This window comes from Alosa sapidissima, chromosome 10, assembly GCF_018492685.1.
Source record: "Alosa sapidissima isolate fAloSap1 chromosome 10, fAloSap1.pri, whole genome shotgun sequence".
Taxonomy (NCBI): Eukaryota; Metazoa; Chordata; class Actinopteri; order Clupeiformes; family Clupeidae; genus Alosa; species Alosa sapidissima.
This window is the reverse complement of record NC_055966.1, coordinates 5,361,302-5,385,642: the sequence shown is the minus strand read 5'-3', so window position 1 is coordinate 5,385,642 and position 24,341 is coordinate 5,361,302. Positions and strand designations below refer to the sequence as shown.

The 24,341-nt window shown below is 41.9% G+C and overlaps 2 protein-coding genes and 1 long non-coding RNA gene across 4 annotated transcripts in view; 2 read left to right on the top strand and 1 right to left on the bottom strand.

Moving 5' to 3' along the window:
* The window catches only part of LOC121720488, a 10,053-nt gene extending 4,361 nt beyond the window's left edge, over positions 1–5,692 (top strand). The window contains exon 2 of the long non-coding RNA XR_006034566.1: positions 5,558–5,692. This is a non-coding gene — a long non-coding RNA (uncharacterized LOC121720488). The remainder of the gene's footprint in view (positions 1–5,557) is intronic.
* Positions 1–11,377, bottom strand: part of LOC121720884 (putative C-type lectin domain family 20 member A) — a 23,182-nt gene extending 11,805 nt beyond the window's left edge. Inside the window, exons 1-3 of the mRNA XM_042107356.1 lie at positions 11,290–11,377; positions 8,351–8,465; positions 7,677–8,060 (exon numbers count right to left, since the gene is read on the bottom strand). Coding sequence (XP_041963290.1) covers positions 7,677–8,060; positions 8,351–8,465; positions 11,290–11,313 — 523 coding nt within the window. The 5' untranslated portion in view covers positions 11,314–11,377. The remainder of the gene's footprint in view (positions 1–7,676; positions 8,061–8,350; positions 8,466–11,289) is intronic.
* Positions 11,278–24,341, top strand: rxrbb (retinoid x receptor, beta b). 2 transcript variants are annotated; one of them, XM_042106617.1, is made up of 11 exons: positions 11,278–11,412; positions 12,860–13,072; positions 13,253–13,406; positions 14,099–14,278; positions 16,266–16,420; positions 16,669–16,798; positions 17,068–17,200; positions 17,489–17,530; positions 17,808–17,899; positions 18,138–18,243; positions 21,348–24,341. In XM_042106617.1, exons 2-11 carry the CDS (start codon positions 12,926–12,928, stop codon positions 21,493–21,495), a joined length of 1,287 nt encoding a protein of 428 aa, XP_041962551.1. In that variant the 5' UTR covers positions 11,278–11,412; positions 12,860–12,925; the 3' UTR covers positions 21,496–24,341. The 2 variants fall into 2 exon arrangements, with proteins under 2 accessions (XP_041962551.1, XP_041962552.1); XM_042106618.1 differs by having other exon boundaries at positions 11,412–11,489.

The following is a 24,341-nucleotide window of genomic DNA, read 5'->3' as shown; positions in this document are numbered from 1 at the left end:
GGATAGACAAGCATTATGACTAGTTTTGTAGAAGACTAGTGCTTGTGAAGCCAGATGTGTGTTCTGGTTCGATAGCTCACCTGCAGCGGCTAGAGTGAGATGAATGCATTGAGCTGCAGACCCAAGCCAAGATGGATGCGTGTGCTACGCCTTAGCACCTGCTCTTGGAAAGCCCCCCAAAATAAGATGAGCAGAATCAGTAATGCGAGGGAAGCATGACCTTGCGAGGTAGACAAAGGACTTCAGGACAATTCATGCCTGTATGTGACAGGAGGAAGAACATATGTAACTGAAATATGACGAGACAACGAACAGATGAGTGCTGGGGCACCACCATGGTGCTTATGCATCTCAGAGTGCAAAGGAGCTCTGAGAATGACTTAACGCGAGCTCGCTATACCAGCTGCACCACTGTGGCAGGATAGGACAGTTTAGAACTGGCTGCTGGAGAGACAATGAGTAAAGGTAGCAATGAGGAGAGAATAAGCAATACATATCGCCCAACTGGATGCAGAAATTATATTAGTCATGCGCCAGCACTGGCCCCTGAGTGAGTGGAGGGGTGTGCATTCACGTGACATTCCATGTGGCCAGGACATTTTTAATCAAAGCGACTGAGAATGTACCCTGGGAATCCAGAGTTCTCACGGAAGCGTTTGCTCAGGGAGAGACTCAAGTCTGGCAAGGAGTATGATGCACGTAACTTTTGCCCCTTGCATCGCGGGGAACCAATATCTGTGTAGCTGGTATAACGGGCCAGAGGCGATCTAAACAGACGACAGACGTAGTGTCATCCAATTGCGTCGAAGTCCGGGATCAGGCAGTTAACATTGACCGTATAGCGGTATCCTGAACCATGAGCTGGGCAACCAGCGTCCAGGGCAACCTAGACAGACATGATGGCCGGGCGACCGGCATCCAGGGCCACCTGGACCGACTGGGCAACCTAGACGAGCGTCATGAGCAGGGCAACCGGCGACCAAGGCAACCTGGACAGTGAGCTGGGCAACCAGCATCTAGGGCAACCTAGACCAACGTGACAGCAAACAGGTTAAAGCTAAAACAATTCTCCCACAATGCCAGTGCAATTGAAAACAATTTAGAAGGTAGAGCGCAATAACGAAAAGTGCATCAGTGTGCTTTACACAGACAAGTGTTAGTTCTAGACAGGTGATAAGTGCTGGGATTAGGAAGGCTAGTTTTAAGCCGTGCTACAAGAGGAGATATCCTCGAAAGCGCTGGCCTTCGGGAGATTTGTGAAGACTGAGGGATGACCCCCTCCAGTATGAACTGGAAACATGATCCACGCGATTGCGTGATTCCGTGAACCGGCACGGCCATCCCTGTAAGAAAGTAGATGTTCGTGTGATATGTGGAACTGCTTCTCCATTGACGAACTGCATCCCCCTCAACGGAAGAGGGGAGGCATGATGCACCTGCAGGGGTTAGCAAATTAAAGATTGGGAGGAGAATGTAAAAGGAACTTGCACGTCCTCCCTGGCGCGATCACTTCGGGTGAGCATATCTGCCAAAACAAAACAGCCAAGGCAAAATAGGAGAATGGAAATTAGAGTACACATTATGCAGAGGATCCTGCTAAAACAGCAATTCGAGTCAGCAATCAATGTGACTGATGGCGTGACTAGATGGGCTGAAATCACACAGACACGCAGAGACCCGTTGTGTCTAAAGAGAGTGCATGAAGGGCGCGGCGTTGGCCTGAAGGAGACTTGAGTCTGCCAGTGATGATGGACCGCTCCGTTTGACCTGCGAGAAGGAAGGAGTGGTTACAGGCGACATGTAGCATCGTCATCGGTAAAACAACCAGCCAACGGCTACGTTGGTAGTCGTGATCAACGAACTTCCAGCATAGGCCACCACTTAAACCACAACTAGCGAAATGTAAAATTGCCGACATAATCATGAACAGCCGGTAACCATTAACACCAATATATGGAGTGCTGAAGCGACCCACTGGTGGGCAGTGAGCAAAGTGAGGCCTGCCATAGAATTCCTAAGAACCCAATACGGAATCAGAAAATACATTTTAAACATACAAAAGACGCTAGAAGGATATGTTACATACACAAATGACACAGCTTCTTAATTAAAAGCTCAACCATGTGGGCATGAGCCCACACTGTGGTGTCAGCTCATGAACACTGACATAATACGGGCATTGAAAAGAAAACACCTATTATTGCCTAGATAATAGCTTGTGTGACATACTGGCAATTGATGACCATGGGCCGGCGTGCCGTCATTTTGGTTCGAGCTTTGGTGTAAGACCCCCCAAAATTGAGAACCCAGATAGCTGAGAACGTCGGGGACGTCACGGCATACCTGGGAGATGACAGATCAGCGGTAGCTGAGAGTAGTTTGAGCAACGGCAAGTGCATGCAGAAAATCACCCGAGGAAGGCCGTGTAGACTTCCTACCAGAAGGTATGGGACGCAATCCCAGATGATTAAATGAATGCAACGAAGAACTGGCTTCCCGCAGCCATGCACAAGGAGTGATACCTGAACCGAAGGTCCAGCAGACGAATAGCCTAGCCTAAAGCCTATGCAGCCCAACGAGCAGCGAGGCAAAATAAGAGGCTACACAAAAAGACAACTGGTTTGACGACGCTCAACCAAGGTAGACATCGAGATAACCACAGTGAGTGTAGAACATCAATTAAACAGGTCTTAATACAGGGTTGGGTTCAACGGCAGCGTGGTGCAGGCCAGGAATTTACAGCACAAATCGCAAGGATTATAAAATCAGCAGGAATTATGTAAGGAGGCTTAAGTGAAAGTTAAACCGTGTCAGACAAGTCAGTTTGTTTGCTGCCCGCCGAATATCGTTGGCAAGCAGGTTGCATGACTGTGGGTAGAGTGTAGCCCAGCTCGAGGAGCTTGGGAAGAGAGAGCACGATAACCTTACCAACCAGACGCTGAAGCTTGAGAAATTGTTGCCGAAAACGACATGGGCCTGCAACAGAGTTGCGCGAGGACGGCGACCCGGCAGTAGGTTATCGTGAATTGAAGGCTGCAACAGCGTGAGCGTGACTGGCTCCGATATGCAGAGATTAGCGATGAAGCGACATGCAGTGGCCCTGACTGAAGGACGCACAGGTCTGAACAGCGCAGCAAACGAGCGCGGTAGGATTGTAATAAGTAACGCCACTGAGGGCAGAAGGGGCGAATGTAAAAATGCAGAGAGCCCAGGTCCACGCGGAAGCCTGAGCTAGGACGTCAGAGTCAGCATACTGAGAAGTAGAAGCAGTGTTAGGTGGTACGTATTTAAAGAGCCCACTGAATTCCTATAGGCTAGCACTGATTGAATGAGTGAATGATCAGATTGCAGGGCTTTCCCGAAAGTAGGCAAAGCTAAGATTGGCTCCGTGTAAGCATGGGAGGAGTAAGTTACACTACGAGTCTTCCTAGTAGAACTTTCGCTGAAGCTATCATTTCCATAAATATATTGTTTTCATAGACGTAAGTTGCACGCGCTACGAAGAGCTTCCATTTACTGCACCATGTAGGCTACTGTAGTGCGGTTTGTCTGTCAACATAAAAAAATCTCTGGATACCTACCATTTTCGCACAACTTGGTGGAAAAGTGTAGCACAGGTTAAAGAAAACCTATTCATGTTTGGACTCAAAAGGAACTTCAAAGTAGCCTTTTAGCTCACAACGACAATGAAAGTGGAACTTGGGAAGTGGAAGTCTCTCCACCGAGTGTTACATTAGATGCACAATCAATCTCGATGCACGTAAAAAGTATCAACTGGTAGGTTAGTAACGAAGGTAGCCAAATTTTGCAAAATGTGATGACGGCACACAAACTTGGGCAAAAACGTTTAGTATACACTTGTGGTGATAGCCTACAGTTAATGTGAATCGCTGACTATAACCAATGTAGAAGATTTGCACCAAATAGGCCTAAAGGCTGTGGTTGTGTTTCTACAACATGTTGGCACAAATCGTAATTTCTGTCAACTATGACGATCTCCATGCATGTTCAGTAGCCTATATTTTTCATTTAGTCAAACAGTGACATGTGGTTTAATCAGTGTTGGGCAAGTTACTTCAAAATAGTAATATATTAAGTATTACTTATTACTGTCATTTCAAAGTAATTCATTACATTATAATATTACTGTCTCTGACATGGTTGCCTTTGTCAGTGTCCTTATGTGAACTTGCACAGGTCAACTTGCTCATCTTTACTTGCGTACCACTTCACACCAGTGCTTCAGACCAGAGCTGATGCTTCAGCAATAGCCGTCACTGAAAAGCTGTAAGTGTTGTTGAACACAGCTGTTCTCACATTAGCTTATTGCGATAAACATAAACCATTGTTGCCTAATTACCAATTATTCATTACACCTGTCTGTAGTATCTACTTTTTTTGTGTTTTTCACATATAGTATTTTGCAGTATTTTTAAAATTACAAAATTACTATTTTGCATTTGAAACACATATTACATGTTTCAGAAATACTACCCATCCCTGGGAACAGGCAGATTACATCTTTATAGTTGGCCATATAATGACATACTTAGGTTAATACTGTATTTCACCAGTTAGGGCACAAAAATGGCCAGTAGCTGCACTGTGTAGCCTATCTTGACATGTCTTTAAGGTTTGGGTTACAATATACAGGTAGTGGGCTCTCTGTTGATTTTAATGAGTAGGCCTAAGCCTAAAGTTACAGCATTTCTATCACAATTGACCAGACTTTGACCTTTTGTCTTCTTCTTTTGTCTTCTTCTTTTGTCAAAATTCTGGCTATGATTTTTCCTTGTATTGCATCATGAGCCATCACTGCACCTATTGCATTCTACTGTAGCCTTAAGCCTAGCTCAGTCATTATGTTGTACCACATCACCCTCCATTAGAAGTGCAATGAGCTGCATTGAGCATAATAAACTGCATTTAGAATTCCAAATCCATATTTCCAGATATTTTGGTAAAAGTAACTTAAAAGTAATACAATAGTAGTGTAATGCCTTACAATTCAGAGACAGTAATATTATAATGTAATGAATTACTTTGAATAAGTAATACATAATATATTACAATTTTGAAGTAACTTGCCCAACACTGATTAAACCACATGTCACTGCTTGACTAAATGAAAAATATAGGCTACTGAACATGCATGGAGATCGTCATAGTTGACAGAAATTACGATACTGATTATATAATAACCTATAGGTCCAAATCTAAATGTTTGGGTTCAGTTTATGAAGTGTTGCTACAGCATGATACTGTGTGTTTGTTATTTATGGGGGGGGAATTTTGGTATCGGTGGGCTTGTGTGTGTGTGTGTGTGTGTGTGGGGGGGGGGGGGGGGGGTCGTCGGTCCAGTAGTGGGCCGGTCCAGGAGAAAATTGCCAGCGCCGAATTTTGTTCCCAGTCCGACCCTGCTCAAGCATGAATGAGTTTGTAAGTTAGGCTACGATGTACATAGACGGAATATGATTATTCTAAAGTTTCACTTGTAAGTAGCCTTCAGTTTAACATATTTATCTAACACTGTATATCTTTCTTCTATTTCTGTTAGGTGCCGCTTCACTCAACTGGATGGTCAGGCTGACTGCAACCGTAGGCCTACTGAATAGATGGCAGGGAAGCACAGCACACGGGAATTTATAAATGAAGAAGAGTGAATAAATGCACTTGCTTTTCAAACTGATAACAAGTTGTCAATGGTTATTTATGCAAGCTTGTGTAGCCTAAACCAGACATACCTAGGCCTAGCCAAATGTATCCTGGCTGTAGATAAAGCAGGGTATGAATTTCCCAATATTTTGCCAGATTTATAGTGGTTTACTGCGGTTTAATATGAATTGAAATACCATTGAAATCGCATTGATCTTTAGTTTGGTTGTAATTTCAACATTGTTTCAATATTTATTTTAATTGAAATACAATTGAAATTCCGCTGGTCTATAGTTAATAAATCAACATTGTTTCAATATTAACTGAGGGTGCAAACTGATGTTAAATCAACATCGAAATCCGACATTGATTCAATGATTTATGGTCGACAATGTAATGTTGATTCTACATAGTTTCAATGCCCGTCTGCTATGCATGCCAAACAAGCACACAAAAGTTTCAAGAGTGGGTGATGGAGTAAAATATGGAGACAAATTGTAGTGTGATTTATTTTCGCGGAACGGATGTACAGGACTGAGCGGAGGTCATATTTTGTACCGCTATGTGGTACATCTAGTTTTAATTATGTTTCCCATTGTAATCGTGCAATTTGTAATGCTTTGCATGGACGTGCACTGGTGTGCGTTCATGAATGATAGAAGGATGGTGCGTGCACCTGCCAATATGACTGTTGATATGCACTCTTAAAATAGCATATGAACAACTCGCCATTGACTTTTAGCCAGGTTGACCAGGTTTAGGTGGTGTATGATAGTGATTTTTAGGCAACGCGCCAGCCCCCTCTCTAGGTTGTTAATTGCTACACCCCTGGGCGCAATGTTTAAAAAATAAACGTGTAAAATACGAATTAAACAAATTAAAAAAACGAGCTTTACGCCATGCGCTGGTGTCCAAAATACAGCCCTTGACCCCTTAGCTCAGATCTGCATAGGAGGTTTCTTCATTTTTGTTTCCCATATGCCACATGCATACAATAAAGACTTAGAATCAGAAATCTTCATGGGACCTCTTTGCGGATTTGGGTTTTAGGTCCAAATGTCTTGGTTGAATATAATGCACATGCTAAATCTAGGGAGTTCTACGGCATCTGCATCAAGGATCCACATGGAAAATCAATCCAAGTTGTAGAGCACCCATATGCTTGATCACATGACACCAACAGAAGCATGGAACCTAGCTGCAGTTCAGATAAAGGGATTTTAAATTGCATGCTACCAAAGGGCCTAAAAGTTTGGGTTTGGTCTGCTTGGCAGGTAAGGGCCTAATCTGAATAAACGTCATTGAAAAGTCTTATTTAACCACTAGTCTTCATCTTCAAAAAATGGCCTGATTCTGAGATGGTAAGTTTCCACCAATGGGCCTTTGAAAAAGTCGGAATGTGGAAAGTTGTTTACACAAAGAAACAATGGCAAATGTTAGCATGAGAGACACTCAAAGGGATTCAAGCTGTGAGGAAAAAAGCAGCATGCTGAAGTTAACATATCAGAGATTTCCTTTCGAAATCTGCTTCAGTGACACAAATATGATTGATAAACATTTTTAGTGCATATTTTCTGATTTGAGGGAATTTTGTGTGATTAGTTTTACATGTGAGTTCAATTGCAATAGGCTGGTGGAAGACATCTGTTTGTAGACATTTTTTTTTTTAAGATTGAATTTTCAAGAATTTTCTTTTTGTGGTTGTTGTAAAGGACATTAGCCTGGCTAGCGCCACCACTTCTCAATGAGACGTGGTCTGGGAACCAAACGTTCATTTTCTCGTATTAAAAAAAAATGCCCAGATCCGTTTATTGGGTGCCACGGATGTCTATCAAATGCGTCTGTGCATAGCTCATCATCGTCTTGCTTTCCCCCCTGTTCTGTGATTGGTTCCCTATCTCAGGCGAAAATTTGCTCCATGGTCTCCAGGCTGCCTTAGCAGCGTGAATCAAATCGCGCGCAAGGCAGCATGGGAACACCCAGGCTAAAAGGACATAGTAATAGACATGTAATGGACTTACCATTAAAACACACAAAGCGTCTCTGAGTGCTGCAGCTGTCATCAAACCATTGACCATCAGGCTCAAAAACAGCACACCTGTCCTCCATTGAAGTTGTTGGTTGCCTACTCCTCCAGTTGCGGAAGTTTAAGTCATCACCGGTATAAAAATCCTTGTCTGCAAAGGACCACTGCCATCTCTGCACTTCCCCCTTCTCTAATCCTATCCAGGCAGCTCCTATAAAATTTTGTGGGATATTTGCCGTCATTCTGTCTACATCGCTCTCACTACAAACAGTGGCCAGGTCAGTGTATGTGCCTCTGCAGTGACTCTGTGCTTCGGTCCAGTTCATTCTACTGCTCACAAAGTGATACTGGTATTGGGTGCAGCCAACATAAAGGACGCCTGTAAAATGAACATGAGAGAACTGCTCAGGTTTTTACACATTGTGCCAGGGCCAAGTCTCTTTTGAATCAGTTCATTTAAAAACAGAAACAAACAGACAGAAATGCCCATTCTAAACACAGTTCAGACTACTTCTAAATAAGTAAATCACTAATGACAATAAAGATTTCTTGTTTAATTATTAGGATATATCTAAGGCATCCAAATATATTATGGGCCTTTCCATTAATAGCAAACACAAAAGCAGTGGTCATTAATAATATATTAGTCAATGTCAAAATCATACAGACCTGTGATGAATAGTATAAGCATCATTGTTGAAGGTGTGTGGGTATGTAAGAATAATACTGCTTTGTGAACCCTATGAGAGCATTCCTCTTGTTTGTCATTTGGAGGGGGAAATGGCTGTGGGTGAAAACACATCATGAAAAACTGTCAGCTGAAAAAAATAATTGTTTTGAATGAACAATTGAATCAAGTCAGAGGGAAATTGTTCTGTCTTTTCCTTGTCTCACAGAAATAGATCTTATTGGAGATCACTGAATTCTGACTTTTTTCACCTAACTCCTAGGGAAAATGAAAAGCAAAAATAATTTGTAAAACTATTTCAAGATTTTAGGGCTGCATTGGACTGGAATGAGACAAGAGGAAGGCTATTTCTTGGGAGTAGAGTTGAAATTAAGAAATACAAGAAAATGGTCAAAACGTAGCCTCAGCTACATTAGGCTATCTACGAAATGTAGGCCAGACAAAAAGGAGATATAGGCCTATTATTTATAATTTCCCTTCCCCCTGGAATCATGTAGACTATGCTATAGCCTGCATGTTGTGATCTTAAAGTGTAACATCAGATACACACTTATACTATTTTTGTCTTCGCTTTAAACACATAGAGCAATAATAGACTTCCAGTGACATGGCTTCTGTATGTAATAATCTCGCCTCTGTAAATGGTGAATGACAGACTTAACAACTAACAGAACTCCGCTGAATGCCACAATTTGTAGATGCTGATATATCACCAGTCCTATAGGACTCTCTCTCCATAAGGCAATCAATTTCTACACAAGCAATGGGTTATATTTCTCCAGTCTTACAAAGGCTCTATATATATTGAAATACACTCACAGTAAAAGTCTCCATTTCTTAAGAAAAGGCCATTCGTTTCTGAACTTGGAAAACAAGCGTCGACTAGGTCTAATGAAAATGCTGTGTGCTTTCAAAAAAACTGTCAGTCAATAGAAAGGAATGAAGATGAACAGGTCCGCACACATAGGCTTTTCACCCTGGTGGACCATATAGACCCTAAGCCTCGTTTCACAGGACTGTAGCCTATAGCAAAATTAATAATTGTATCAGATATATTCTACAATCTATGATTTTAACATAGCCTACATGACCTTGGCTATAGGTGATAGATCATAGAACATTAGTAGGCCTGTTACACCTGAAAGAACATAATTTAAAAAAATAAATAAATTGGGTGCACCTTACAGGATTAGGTCTTGCTCTCTCTAGAAAACAGAATGACCATTGTTCAAGCAACTATAATAGTAGTATATGCATGCAGCCCCTTCAAATCACTTGATGCAGTTTACCACAGTTCTCTACATTTTATAACTGGGGATGGATTTAAAACTCAGCATTGTAAACTTTACCAAAATGTATGATGGTCTTCCCTCAGTGGGGCAGCCGTGGCCTACTGGTTAGCGCTTCGGACTTGTAACCGGAGGGTTGCCAGTTCGAACCCCGACCGGTAGGCCATGGCTGAAGTGCCCTTGAGCAAGGCACCTAACCCCTCACTGCTCCCCGAGCGCCGCTGTTGTTGCAGTCAGCTCACTGCGCTGGGATTAGTGTGTGCTTCACCTCACTGTTCACTGTTTGCTGAGTGTGTTTCACTAATTCACGGATTGGGATAAATGCAGAGACCAAATTTCCCTCACGGGATCAAGAGTACTTATACTTATACCTTTATGATAGGAGGGAAAGACACTGCCTCCTTTTTGTTTATATAAGGCATTACTGGGAAAGTTACTTTTTTCCCCTAATTTCTCTTCTGAAAATTGAATCAATCTGTCACAATACACGTCCACATGGATTTATATCTCTTGAAACTCCTCAAATTAAATCTGAATTTGGTAAATTACATTTTTTGCATCTAATAAATGGAACAAATTGCAAGAATGATTCAAATTGGTTTGTGACCAATTCAAGGATATGATTGATGATATGACTGTTGTACAATGTTCTTGTTTTGACTATATTATTATTATTATTTAGATTTTATTTTATAGCCTATATGTTTATATATGTTTTATTTCTGTTAGCCTAATAGCAGGTTTGATTTGCATTGAGAGATGATCTTATGGGAAGTATTCCATACCAATCCTGAGATATGGTGAAGGGTATGTGATGATGTGGGGCTAGCTATTTTAATTCCAAAAGCCAAGGGAACTTTATCAGGATCCTGGATCCATGAAATAACTGCCTACCTCTATAGGAATTTAACATAGGGATGTATAGCTATTCTATGAACCCCTGTATTTTAAGGAGGAACGTTTATTTATTCACGAAACATTATTTATTCAGAAAATTGGTGTCCTTAAAGGTTGGATTTTTCCTCATTTTTTAAATTATGACATTAAGATCAATGTTCAAAAATCCTCTTTTTAGTCAACTTTAACATGTGTAGCCTATGTAAACTTCTGGTTTTAACTATGCCTATATATTATGGCCACACACACACACACACACACACACACACAGACCCCTCTTCTTTTCTCACTATTTTTTATTTTATTTATATTTTATTTGGGGTTTGTATCTTTTTATTGTTCTTGTTTTGTTATTTTGATTATTGTTGTTGTATGTTTTGTAAACTCAGGGCATTGCTGTAGGCTATAAGAGTTTTGATGCTCAGTCAATTTCTCCCTGAATAAAAAGCGGTTGATGATGAAGCGTGTCAGATTCTTTGATGTCAAAAAACAATCAGCATTTCAGTGCTAGGCTATAGCAGCTACAGTCTATGGTGTTAGGGCTGCATACATTTTTATTATAAATAATACTTTTGACTTTTTTCCCTAGTCATGAATAAACTAATTATAGCCCAAAAATATACCAATGACACTGTCCAAACAGTTTTAAGTGATAAAGGCAAACAATGCAGAAGAATGAGCAAACCAGGCAACTCTATCGTTAACGTTAACATAAAGCAGATGGGTAACTTAACGTTAACGTGAAGGACTCTGTCCATGCCACTTGTTATGTTACTTCTTACGGTAGCATGTCCCTGGTTTATTTTTTATATAGTCGACTTTACTTTGGAGTACAGTGTCCCAAGTGGGCTAACAAGGTAAGTCTTTAGCTAATGAATTAATTTATTTATTTTCACTCCCAAAGAGCTCTGGCCGCTAGGAGGCTAGCAAGAAGGTTAGTGGTTGGATGCATAATGTTAAATTTCCTTTAAACATTCCGATTTTATAACGTTTCTTCGTATATTTTAGTCTCGTAAGTGTTAGAGTATGTGTTGTAGTGCAAGTATATACGTTTGGCAAATAGCAAAACACAGATGTAATGTAAACCTTCCCTGCTAACGTCAGCTAACTAGCGATAGCTAATGTGAACATGGCTAGCAAGCTAAACCAATGTTTGTTTTCGTTATCTTTGCTAACATTAACGTTACTGTTTCGGTGACTCCAACAAAACGTTTGATAAGATTAGTCTGTATCATATGATTGATTTGTTGTTAACTTAACATTAGTGTTATGTCTGTGAGTGTACACTGAATTGACATTGAGTATTTCGTTTCAAGTTTCTTGACAATGCTAAAGTTAGCTGTGAAAGTTAAGAATATTGAATTAACGTTATAGCTAGCTAGCTGTAATCAAACTAGCTATTCCAACTAGCCAGAGTTAAATGCAACTAGTTTGCTTATACTGAGTAAATTATTAAATGTTTGAAACAAGATATCGTCACACAGCTATGTGCATGTGCTACTTGTGCTTTTGGCCTTGAATGTAGTTTGAACAGTTGGAGAAATTAGCGGCGCAACCAGCGTTTATCTGACATCTTTGATGTCTCCTAGTTTAGCCAGCTAAATTTATCTGTCTAGACCTAACGTTAGCCACTGTCCCTCTTTTTAAAAAGCTAACTTGGCTAACGATAGCCCATTCGCCCTGTGTAACTACTGGCTATTTGTATAGATATTAATATTCTCCAGTAACCGTTTAGGGGAAAATGTTGCAGCTTTGAATTAAAATTATTTTGGTCATAATCGCTCCTGCAACGATTTTAACTATCCAACCATCTATTTGAGTCTTACATAACGTTAAGTTGCCAATTGGCATTTCGTGGCAGTTAGTTAACTTAAGCCGTCAAATCCTAATTTGGCTATCTAGCTAACAATTTCGTACCATTTCATTCTTTTGTTTCTTGCTTACCCTGTGTTTTATTACTCATTGTTTCACAGCCTAATACTATTGTTAACATATGCATTCATGGGTCCAAACCAACACCCGAACGACTGCACAACCACTTTCTTTTTCTTTTTTTTAATGGACGCAGGCAATCTATTTTCTGGAATATTACATCACTAACGTTAGCCGATATGAAGCGGTTAGCATAGGTAGCAAGCTAACTTTTTTGACACGTAAGGCCACACTCTTTAATTAGCCTGGTCCCAAGATAGTAACGTAGTTGGCCTATATAGTGATAGCTTCAGCATAGGTCGAGTGGGTAACTTGCAGTTAAGGTCTGATTAACTAATCATCTGCTTTCTCTCCGTTTTTCTATTGCTGCAGATCTGTGAGGCCCAAATATCTCCTTAATGTCCTCTCCCCCTCTCACTGGCCAGTTTGGCTGCATCTATGAGCTCCCACCCGCATACCACTGCGGCAGACAGCAGCCCTGTCAGCTCCCTGGATTCTCCCCTCTCTGTTACAAGTTCATCACTTGGCTCACCTGGTGGCCCAGCAACACCTTCAGCGAGCTGTGGACCCTTAAGTAACCCTGAGGTGGCGTCCCGCTATTCCAATTTCGATATTGATTGGTGTTGTGAATGAGATGTAGCAAACTTTCAAGACCTTGCATAGCTATAACAATATTCCACCCTGTTCTTTCCTATGTCATACTCATGGTTCTTTCATGTCCTAATCACGTCTGTATGCTGCCTACCCAACAATGTCTTTTTGCAGATAAACTCTTCAGTGTCCATCTCAGGGCTGCATGCAGTAAGCAGCTCTGATGATGTTAAGCCTCCATTTGGCCTAAAGTCTCTGTCAGGCCACAGCCCTGGGCCTATGCTATCCCAGAAACGGATGTGTGTCATCTGTGGAGACCGATCTTCAGGTTTGAGACATCTCTGCACTTTGATAAATCAGATTGTTTAGAATCTCTATTAAGTATAAGTATATATACTCTTTTGATCCTGTGAGGGAAATTTGGTCTCTGCATTTATCCCAATCCGTGAATTAGTGAAACACACTCGGCACACAGTGAACACACAGTGAGGTGAAGCACACACTAATCCCGGCGCAGTGAGCTGCCTGCTACAACAGCGGCGCTCGGGGAGCAGTGAGGGGTTAGGTGCCTTGCTCAACTGGTCGGGGTTTGAACTGGCAACCCTCCGGTTGCAAGTCCAAAGCGCTAACCAGTAGGCCACGGCTGCCCCAAGATGAATTACGAATGTGCTTTCTAAGTGTAGTTCTGTGGTAGATCAAGCAGTCAGCATTGGCGTTGAATGATTTTAAAGTAGATGGTTTGTTGAGCCATTTTCTACTCATTAAAGGAAGATTTCTGATTTATTCATATAATTTAAGAGTGTAATACCCAATAACCATAAATCATAACCTCAGTTGTCATATTTTGTATAGATTTGGTGGCATCTGTACTGTGTAAGTTTAATTTATGATATGGCAATTAGGGAAAATTGCGTATTAGTGCTCAAAACGAGTAAATAAAATATTAGGTCTGTTATGTTCCTGTCCCATCATATGCACAGGCTCCCTCTTTCTTATTCTCTCTCTCTGTCTCTGTAAAAGGCAAACACTATGGGGTGCACAGCTGTGAGGGATGTAAGGGCTTTTTCAAGCGCACTGTTCGAAAGGACCTGAGCTACACCTGCCGGGACAACAAGGATTGTGTGGTGGACAAGCGTCAGCGCAACCGCTGCCAGTACTGCCGCTACCAGAAGTGCCTGGCCACGGGCATGAAGAGAGAAGGTATGTTGCCCTCTGGCCATGAACAGATTTGTACATTTTTGTGATCTGTTAATTAGGGATTTTTTAATTGAAAAAGATGAGAGGATTTTATAATTTGTTATTAAATATGGTTTGGTCAAACTACATTGGGAAATGCATATTGCACATTAATAAACTGCTACAGAAGTGCATGAAGGAAAGCCAAAGATTGTAAGATTTGATAATCATAACATGCATCCGTTTTAAAGCATATAAAAGCTATGCAGGCTTATACAAGAAGCAGCATGTGGCCGTGTGATTTTTATTTGAACTTGAAATCTAGTATGTGGTTAGCCTGGCGGGCCATCCTATATCATTGAAATGTATAGTCTGGAATCGAGCCATTCACCTCGCTTAATCCAAGGGGCGGGCAGAGAATTGTCTTTCAAACTGTCTAGGCATGCAATAGGCCAGCGCTACGACCATATCCGTATCCGGTCGGCAAAACGGCAAATACATCCTTCTTCGAAAGGAATGACTTAAGTGCATTGTGTTGCTCAACTTTCAAAGAAAAGCACAAGTCCAACTCCTCCAAAGTTGACGCCAACGCCGATTCAAACAACTGCTCTTCGTTCGCCATAGCCACCTTCCTTGTTCACCGTTGCAGGACTGTCGTTATCCTGTTAAGCCCGCCTTAAGACTCTCTAACAAAATAGAGCGCTGTGATTGGATAACATCCACGGTGTTAGCCAATAGAAATTCCTATGGTTTGCTACTAGACGTACAGGCTGAGCAAATTAATTTGCCGCCGCTAGGCTGCGTCTAGATTTCTAGGCTAGTATGTGGTCACATCTCCGTGCAAAACACATGTAATTCCACATGTAATGGGCTCAAGTACAAGAACAACACTGGGTGATCTCACAATAGTTGCTTCTTGCTGAAACATTTCCTTGGCAAAGATGTTGCTGTTTCCATTGGACAAGACGCCGTCATCTTGTCTGAAAGTGTTTCCTCCATTATGTAAAATGTGCTGTGTGTGACTAAACTTCATGGATCTCATGGTTTAGTGAAATTCAGTGACTGAAGTTCTTGTTCTTTTGTTGTATAGTATCTGAACCATGGGAGTTCCCACCACATACCTGCCTCAGCAAACGGTTCTTCTCTGATGAGGGTGTGGTGGCAGGGTGTGGGCAATTAGTTTTCTATGCTGACGGCTATGCAACATGCTCTTTTGTTTCGGCAAGCATTACTTCCTAATTCTCTGCATGTTTGGCCCAATATCAGTCAATAACACCATTAAGATGTCTCATCCTCTCAGCGTTGCACTTTCAGTGTAGTTTTGGACTTCTTGTGCAAGGACCATACCATTCAACCAAACCATTGAAATGGCAGCAACAGACATGTGCCTGATTTTAGTTCTTTAGACAATGCAGATGTGCTAAAATCACTGAAGTCTCACAACTTGCAAAGCATGCAGCTATATGTTTCCTGTGCCTACATAACCCAGTTAACTATTACTTGGTATTAGTCCCAGTGTGTTTGGCACAAAACAGTCCCTGACCATATTAACTATGTTAACCATGTTGTGTAATTGTGAAGTCTTACTGTATTGTCTCGCACTCTAAATTGTGAGCAATATTGAGGACTGTTAGCTGGATACTGTCCACACTCATGTTTATTCACCATGACAAACGCTAGACATGAACAAAGCTAGCTATTGTTACCATGGTGAATTCATGCCTCCAGACAGATGTTAGTTGGACACAAGAGACGGTACAATCCTTCTGCTTGTCAGCCAGCCTGTTCTGCATTCTGTTCTGCTTGCAAGCAATCCTCCATGATTTAATGTTTTGTCCTGCGAGTGCGAAGTTCATTGAACCACTTTTCGATTTGTCAGAATTTAATTAGGGTTCATCCAACATGTCCTCATATAGCCTGAAATCTCAGGTGACTATTAATCGTTTTCAGCACAGAGAAGTAGCCTTTATTTATTTCCCTAACACCCTCGCTGGCTGTTCTCCCACCCCAGCTGTCCAGGAGGAGAGGCAGCGCAGTAGGGAGCGGGAGGGGGAGCTGGAGTACAGCCGCGCCGTCAACGAGGAGATGCCGGTAGAACAGATTTTAGAGGCTGAGATGGCAGCCGAACGCAAGACGGCTCACACCGACGGCTCAGGTACCGGCTCGGTGGGTATGGCTTGGACCCGGCCCTCATGCATCACTTCCTGTCGTCCCTGGCAGGAGGATGCGGCCTTTTTGTGGTGACGCTCATTTTTTTTATCCTCCTCTATTAATCACTGAACTGCTATTTTCTTTGCCACTTTGTGCCCTTGCCTTTGTTCGTCCTGTGCCTCGGCCTCTAACTCTTATTCTGCTGTCTTCCCATCCTGCTGTCTCTTCTTTCTGTCTCTGTCTCACTGTCCTCTTCTGTCCAGGCCAGCGATCCGGTCACCAACATCTGCCACGCTGCAGACAAGCAGCTCTACGCTCTTGTGGAGTGGGCCAAGAGGATCCCCCACTTCTCCGAGCTCCCTCTGGATGACCAGGTCATCCTGCTGCGTGCAGGTGATTAGTCATAAAGGCAACTGTGCTGTTTTAGAACAATGGAGTTTATTCTTACAACTGGGCATGAATAGGCGTTATGTCTTTTCACTCAAGTTTCCTTCTTGCCATTCTACTGACATTTGAGAATGCCACTGGAACATGTTGCTTCATCATGTCTGTCCCATTGTCTTTTGTTCTTTTTTTCTTTCCTCGTCTCATTCTTTTTCTCCTTTTGACCCTGTCATCATCCCCCCTCCCCCTCTTTCTCACCACCCTTCCACCTCCACCAGGATGGAATGAGCTTCTGATAGCTTCCTTCTCTCATCGCTCTGTTGGGGTGAAGGATGGTATTCTCTTGGCTACTGATCTGCATGTATCCAGAGAAACAGCTCACACTGCGGGGGTGGAGACCATCTTTGACAGGTACACGTTCACACAAGCACACGCACCCCTGAAGGGCCATTGTAAACTCTTCTTGCCACACTCAAATGAATACAGTATGGAAAGAAAAATGGGGCTTAACCATTTTATTTTAGGAATACTATGATGTTGTTATAACCAAGCATTAAAGTTGGAGTAGAGGTGTGTGCGTGTGATTGTGCATATGTGTGTGTGTGCGTGTGTAACTGTGTGTGATAAATGTAGGAGTTGAGTAATTGTTATTAAAGCATTGCACTCTGACTCTTCCATGGCTTGTTTCTGAATAATCAGGGAGAGTGCCCACAGTGCAGAAGTGGGAGCCATACTTGACCGGTAAAGACTTTTCTCCCTCCCTTCCCTCATTTCCTATTCATTTGACAGAAATTGCATTTCTTAGTTAAGATTTTGGATTGTTATTTTAAATCCTTACAATGTTCATTGAGTAATCTCCATTGAGTACTCGCCTTAAACAATAACTTCTTTGTTTCAACACATTTGAAGAGTTTCCGTGTCGTTTTACCATTACAGTACACGTCATTTATTCTTGTTTTTTTTTTGAGCATGCTGGTGGTGATGGATAGAAGTTGATTTGGTTTGTTCTGTGCTGCAGTGTGCTGACAGAGTTAGTCAGTAAGATGCGAGATATGCAAATGGACAAAACTGAGCTTGGCTGTCTCCGGGCAATCGTCCTCTTTAACCCAGGTACGTAGACGCGCACACACACACACACACGCACACACACAGATGCTTGCCTACTAGGCACAAGGGCATGAAGTGCATGGCAAGATCAGACTCATAAATGTTAGGATTGTTTTGATTGCGTCTGAAAGCCTCATTCCTGCTCTCCAGGTGCCCGTAACATAGAGCATCTACAGCCTGTGTGCGCTGCTGGCTGTGTGCATTGTCAGTGAGCGAGTTGTTCCCCTCTGATGTTTTGCAGATGCTAAAGGCCTGACCAGCACGAGTGAGGTTGAGCTCCTCAGGGAGAGGGTGTATGCATCACTAGAGGCCTACTGCAAGCAGAAGTACCCTGAGCAACAGGGCAGGTACGCTGTAGTCTCACTGGAACACATGACTGGTTATCTCATCTTGTCTGTCTTATATGAAGTTTTAGTATTATTTATGGTTTTAAATATCGTTGCTTCTAGCCTTCCCACGAGTGGTTCAGTTTGTCAGTCACTTACGCAGACGCACATACACATTGAATGAGCACTCATAGCCTACTACTACCACCTAATGTGCTATATTTTATGAATTATTTATTGATCAGGGAAACATTTAGTTTCTTTTTCTTTCGGTCAGCGGTTCCATAACACCATTCAGTTGTGCCCCAAATTAACAGACAGAAGCACTGGGCATAATCTAGCCTGAATTCGTGGCTCAGTGAACCAGCAATCTACTCGTCGAGGAGGCTCATAATTTGAATATCATAGATCATAGACAGAGAAAGCCTATGCAGTTGCTTCGTATAGCACGTTTGCTTGTTTTTTTCCGCAGACCGGCTAAGTCCAGCCCACAGCCCGGCACCGGTTCGCGGACCGGGTGTTGGAGACCCCTGGTCTATTAGACAGTCAGTGACTCCAGGGTGTGGTGTTTTGGTGACAGTGACTCCAGGGTGTGGTGTTTTGGTGACCATGAGCTTTGTTTTTGTTGCCAGCTGCATTTCTCAAGGTATTAAATATGGTATCCCATTAATATTGGGGAGGTGGTGGTCTAGTGGTTAGGAGCAGGGTTCATGGTTGGGAACTAAATTATTACAATATAGTAGAATCTATAAGAGAATTGGAACCAGGACCGATGGCACTGGTGAATTTATTTATTTTAAAATATTCTGAAATTATTTAAAATACTTAGAATTTGGTGGCGCCTACCAGTTTCTAAACACAAAACACAATAGCTCCTTGAATTTCTATAACGTAAAGACGTTTGTTACCTATTTTGAAACTTGAGCAGTTATTTTAATTAGTAGCTCAAGATTGATTTTTAAGTATTATTAAGGTCTTAGTCTTTTGATACATATATCTGTGGATCCATGCTTGTAAATTAATGTTTACTTTTTGAGTATTTAGTTAACTGCTGGAATAAAGATTAAGGACAACTTTATATTTTATCTAAACAATGTTCTTTCACCATTTGGAATTGACAAACAGAATCTGAATCTGAATCGATACAATTTGAGCAATACCCAACCCTAGTCGCCATCTATCAAGGAATCGGTCCCAGGGGCTACGACCATTGTGCCGGTGAAAAGCAATACGGTGCAGTTTTGTTTTGTTTGGTTTCTTTTTTGCTGCTGAGCTCCCCCTGCAGTTGCAGAGTATTTGTACTTTACATAACTGTGGTAAACACCACTTCTGGCTTGCACCCTTCCCCCTGGACATGGTACATGTGGATTTGTTTACAAACCGGCAAAGATAATCTCTGCAGAGCCATGTCGACTGTAGGGTTGGGCACCGAAACACGGTTCTAATATGGCACCGGTGCCGATGCAAATGGTAGTAACTGCATCGAATAACAACGTGGATTTCGGTGCCTCATTTCGGTGCTTAAATAGCGTTTTTTTTATTATTATTTTTTTATAGGCATCACTGCATGTCATGCGCCATCTCTTAACGTCTTGCTCTGATAGCAACACATCCAGATACAGTTACCCAACATAAACACTGGATGTATAAACCAGAGGGGTGCACCACATAGGCGAGTGGACAGTGTTTGACAGCTTCCGTGAGCCTGAAACCATCTCCGTACGATATCACTAATTAAACTCAGCTGACTGGTGTTAGCTCATAGCCATAATTGCTGTTAAAATGCTAGGCTAGCGTTGGGAATCTAAACACTGACACACCGACATGTAGCCTAACATGTTCAACTATTGCGTGTTGTGGGCTAAGACATGAAACTTCTTGAAGCATTTGGGAACACACTGAATTAACTGGAAAGTAGAGTCCCTGTTAGATTAGCTTGCTTGCAAATGCCATTGTCCATGACCTCGTAGTTCTATGGCAAGCGGTTTTAACATACCTTACGGCAAACCGCCTACACTGGGTAAACTTGAAAGCAGAGCTTACCATTGTGTGTGCATGCATGGCAAGCTGTTTTAACATTTAAATGTATTATTCGTAGGAGCAATGAGATATTGATAGTAAATTGAATATAACAGTTCAATTTCATGTTCAAATTTGTCATCAATTAAAAAAAAAAAAAGCAATTCATGCTTTAGACCATTTTAATTTAAAACATTTTAAAAACAAAGTACCGGTTCAGGCACCGTTTCGGCACGGCACTGTTTTAAAAGTATCGATTTAGCACCAGGTATCGGATAAAACCCAAATGATACCCAACCCTAGTCGACTGACGAGGTAATATTACACAATTTCATACAAATAGTCGGCGATTGCACAATTGCGTGAAGTAGTTGGTCATTCTACGGCTCAGAGGAGAGCGAAATGACAAAGCTGGTTTTCCATAGATGGGTAGCCTACAGCTGGGAAGGCCATTCTCTGTATTACAAATTAGTTTACCATCAAAAAATTACATAAAGGTAAATGACTTCCATAGGTTGCCTTTAACCCCAAGTCACTCCAAGGGTTATTCAGAATAAGAGTGTCTACTAAAAAACAAGGGCAAAAATAATAATGTTTTATTATTAAAGGTGCAGTCAGCGATTGTACATGACGCTGCGTTTTTTTTATGTTTATGTTATTTAATTTTATTAGCTGATGTTTTTGGCTAAAACAACGTACATGATATTTTAGGAACAAACAAAACACACCAAAGATGTAGCTCACCCCTCCCTTCAGTATTCCTAGAGTTTTTGTTTGGGGGGTAGGCTGCCCCCAATTTGTTTGTTTCCAGTTTTCGGAGCCTGGGCTGCCTACAGAGACCGGGTTTTTTTTTTTTACATAGTGTATTCACAGGATGGGCACCTAGCGTATCGTGAGGAAATGTTCAAAAGGTGCTATGGGCTTGAAATCGCGTACAATCGCTGACTGCACTGGCTAATCTCACTGCCCAGTATTCCTGTTCCAGAAATGCAGTATGGGTGTGTAGGTCAGAGGGATCTTCCAGTTGCCTTATCACCCACCATCAGCCTCAGATGTGTCCGTGCAGGCCAGCGCCCTCCTTGACCCTCGTCTCCTCTGGCCCCCAGGTTTGCCAAGCTGCTGCTGCGACTGCCTGCCCTGCGCTCAATCGGCCTGAAGTGTCTGGAGCACCTGTTCTTCTTTAAGCTCATCGGGGACACCCCTATTGAAACTTTCCTCATGGAGATGCTGGAGGCCCCTCATCGGCTCCCGTAAGAGGGAGGCTGGACGGCCGGGGCTGCTCTGGGCCTGGACCTGTCCAAGCCTCTGGAATTCACTGTGACTATTTTCCCGGGGGAATTCATCGATTTTGTAAGACTCTTGGCTGGGGTTTGCTTCCCTCCCTCCCTCTTCTCTTTCTTGCCATCCCTTGCTCTCATTTTTTCCTCCTCTCTTCTATTTCTTTTCTTTTGCCTCCCTAAGCACACCCCAGTTCAGAGCCCCGGATCTTGATCCCAGGAAGTGCTGGTGCTATAGTTTAATTGTGAGTTGTTGAGTTGAAATGCATTTTTAAGCTGGGGGAATCTGAAGGGTTCCCTCCTACCCACTAATATAAGCTCAAATTTGGGTTTACATTTTTATAGAACCATGTTGAAGATGATGCTTTAATCTTCTGTGAGTAAGCTCCTCTGTGTTCAGAGAGAGCAACACACTCATGCATGTGTCTCAGCAGAGGCTGGTGCTCCACTCCTGTTGAGCCACACACACACACACAATCAAAGAGCTACATGCACAGCCGCACACATGCTCATAGGAAAAGGAAACACACACACACACACACACTACCCCATGCCTAACTGGCCTGTTTTTGCCAATGAAACTTGGCCAACCTTTGTGCAACAAATTGAAAAATAATAATGCCTAACTAATGTCATACACGAACCACAAAGCAAAATAGTTAACCAATGTTGGAAAAATTGATCATCTGAAAAGTTTTGATCGTGTGCAATTTAAATAGGAACATTTGAAAAATGTCGAGCACATGAGAGAAACCCCTAAGGGGACTTATGGTGCTGGTCCTTACTGAGCACTTGCAATGCAGACCGGGCCTGCAGTGGCAAACAGCTCTGTGTGATCTTGTGTGAGTCTGTGTCTTGCCTTTGTGTGATTTTAAAAATGAAAAGAAAAAAAAGAGATCCCAGCCTAAAGGCAAGGGACAGAAATAAGGGTATCCGCAGCGGCCAAAGTGAGACGCGAGTTTTCACGTGTGGAGAGCGAAGGGCGCCTGGTGGCAGCTGGAGAGAACAGATGCGTGTGTGTAAACGCTTTGACTTAAGTGTTGCAGGTGTGATTGTACCTAACGACGCTTCTGCCTTTGCCTGCCACACAGCATTTAACCTGTTATATTTTATAATGTGCACTCTCTCATCAGATGACATATCACCTAACGCTGTAAGATCGAAGAGAGACAATGATTCCTAAACTATAATGCACTTATACATTTTCATCAAGTGACCAAAAATGGTCAGATTTTTTTTTTTTGTCTTTTTTTTTAAATGTACTTTGGTGCTTTATAATAGACACTTAATGTTACATAGGCCTGCCCTGGGAAAACAAAAATGAACTAAAACTTGACTTCAAAACAACTAAGACGACACATTTTGATGAAACTGAAGAATAGCAATATGTGTTGTTCTCTCACCATGCTCTCTCCTTTGTCTGTGTAAAAGGGCGTGCAATGTTGCATCTTTGTATGTTTGAATGGGATGTAGGCCTACTCCTGATGTGTAAAATTAACACAGGTAATTTTCTAAAAGTACTGTACAAATATTATTGTTCAGGGACAATAAAAATAATGATAAAAGACAGAAAAAGTATAGCCAACACAAAGAGATTAGGAGTCACTATTCTCAAAAACATTTACATTTGCTTTTAGTTAGTGTAGTCATGTAAGAGAAATGAGACGTAGGCTGCCTTGCTATGGTTCTCACCTTCAGGTGCCCTCACGTGTTGGATCGAGTTGAAAATTTGAGCGTCATACTAGGAAATTGCACATGAACACCAGTCAGTGTTGGATAATCGGCTCAGAAGGTCAGGATTTTTAAAAACCTGTTGAGTGAATTATTCTTCTGGTTCCTTCTAGAATTCTACACAAAAGATCTATAGTTTCAGTGTTCTCAATACAGTCTATGGAAGAAATCTCTGAGGGTAATTGAACTCCTCAACAGGTTAAAGAATGCGGCAAAAGTCGTTGAGTTGTGATGCACTATGACCCTGAATGATTGCTAATTGTCGAAAGTGTTGCAACAGCAGGAAAAACATCAAAAGTCCTTCTAAGAATGTCTTGTCTGTAAATGTATACACAACACCAAAAAGGCCACTGTGGGATTGTTATGTTATACTGACCTTTTTTCCTTGCAGTAGTTTTAACCATTTCCTCATGCTTTACATTCTTTCACAACAATAGATGTTGCAATCTGTTACAGTACTTTTGCATCCCCCTGCAGTACTGAGATGTAGACCGCATGTGTGGGATTGCAGGGAAATGCAAAAATTAGATTGAGGGAATGTAAAAGTATTTCAGGATGAAGAAAAAAAATCTCATGGTGGGCTTCCACGTGTACTGTAAATGTAGAGCAACCTATTGTGCGTAAATCTTTACTGCCTAGAAAGCCGAAACTATGTACACAATTGAGAAATACAAAAACAGTCGACATTCACATTATCATTTGTCCTCCATGTTCGACTCCTCCGTGAAACAGAGCTTAAATACAGTGCAATTATTGGGTCGACATGGAAACCACCAACTTGAACATGACAGCACGTGAGCGCATCTTTTGCTTCCCCTCCCCTCTTGATTCCTGCCTCAGACCCAATCTTCCTTTGACTCTTCCTGTTTTTTTTTTTTTTTTACCATGCTGGATCTTTACATCATGTTTTGAAAAGATATTTTAGCCTGTCCTTGTGTTGGCTTCAGTTAGACTTTGCTGTTGCATCCTGCTCTGTCTTTTGCTTTCAGCTCATGGGATGACGATTACAACTACATAACAATTATATTACATTGCAAATATAAGTTCCTGTTTTTGGCAAACAAGTATTAAACATACCGGATTTTGTCTGAA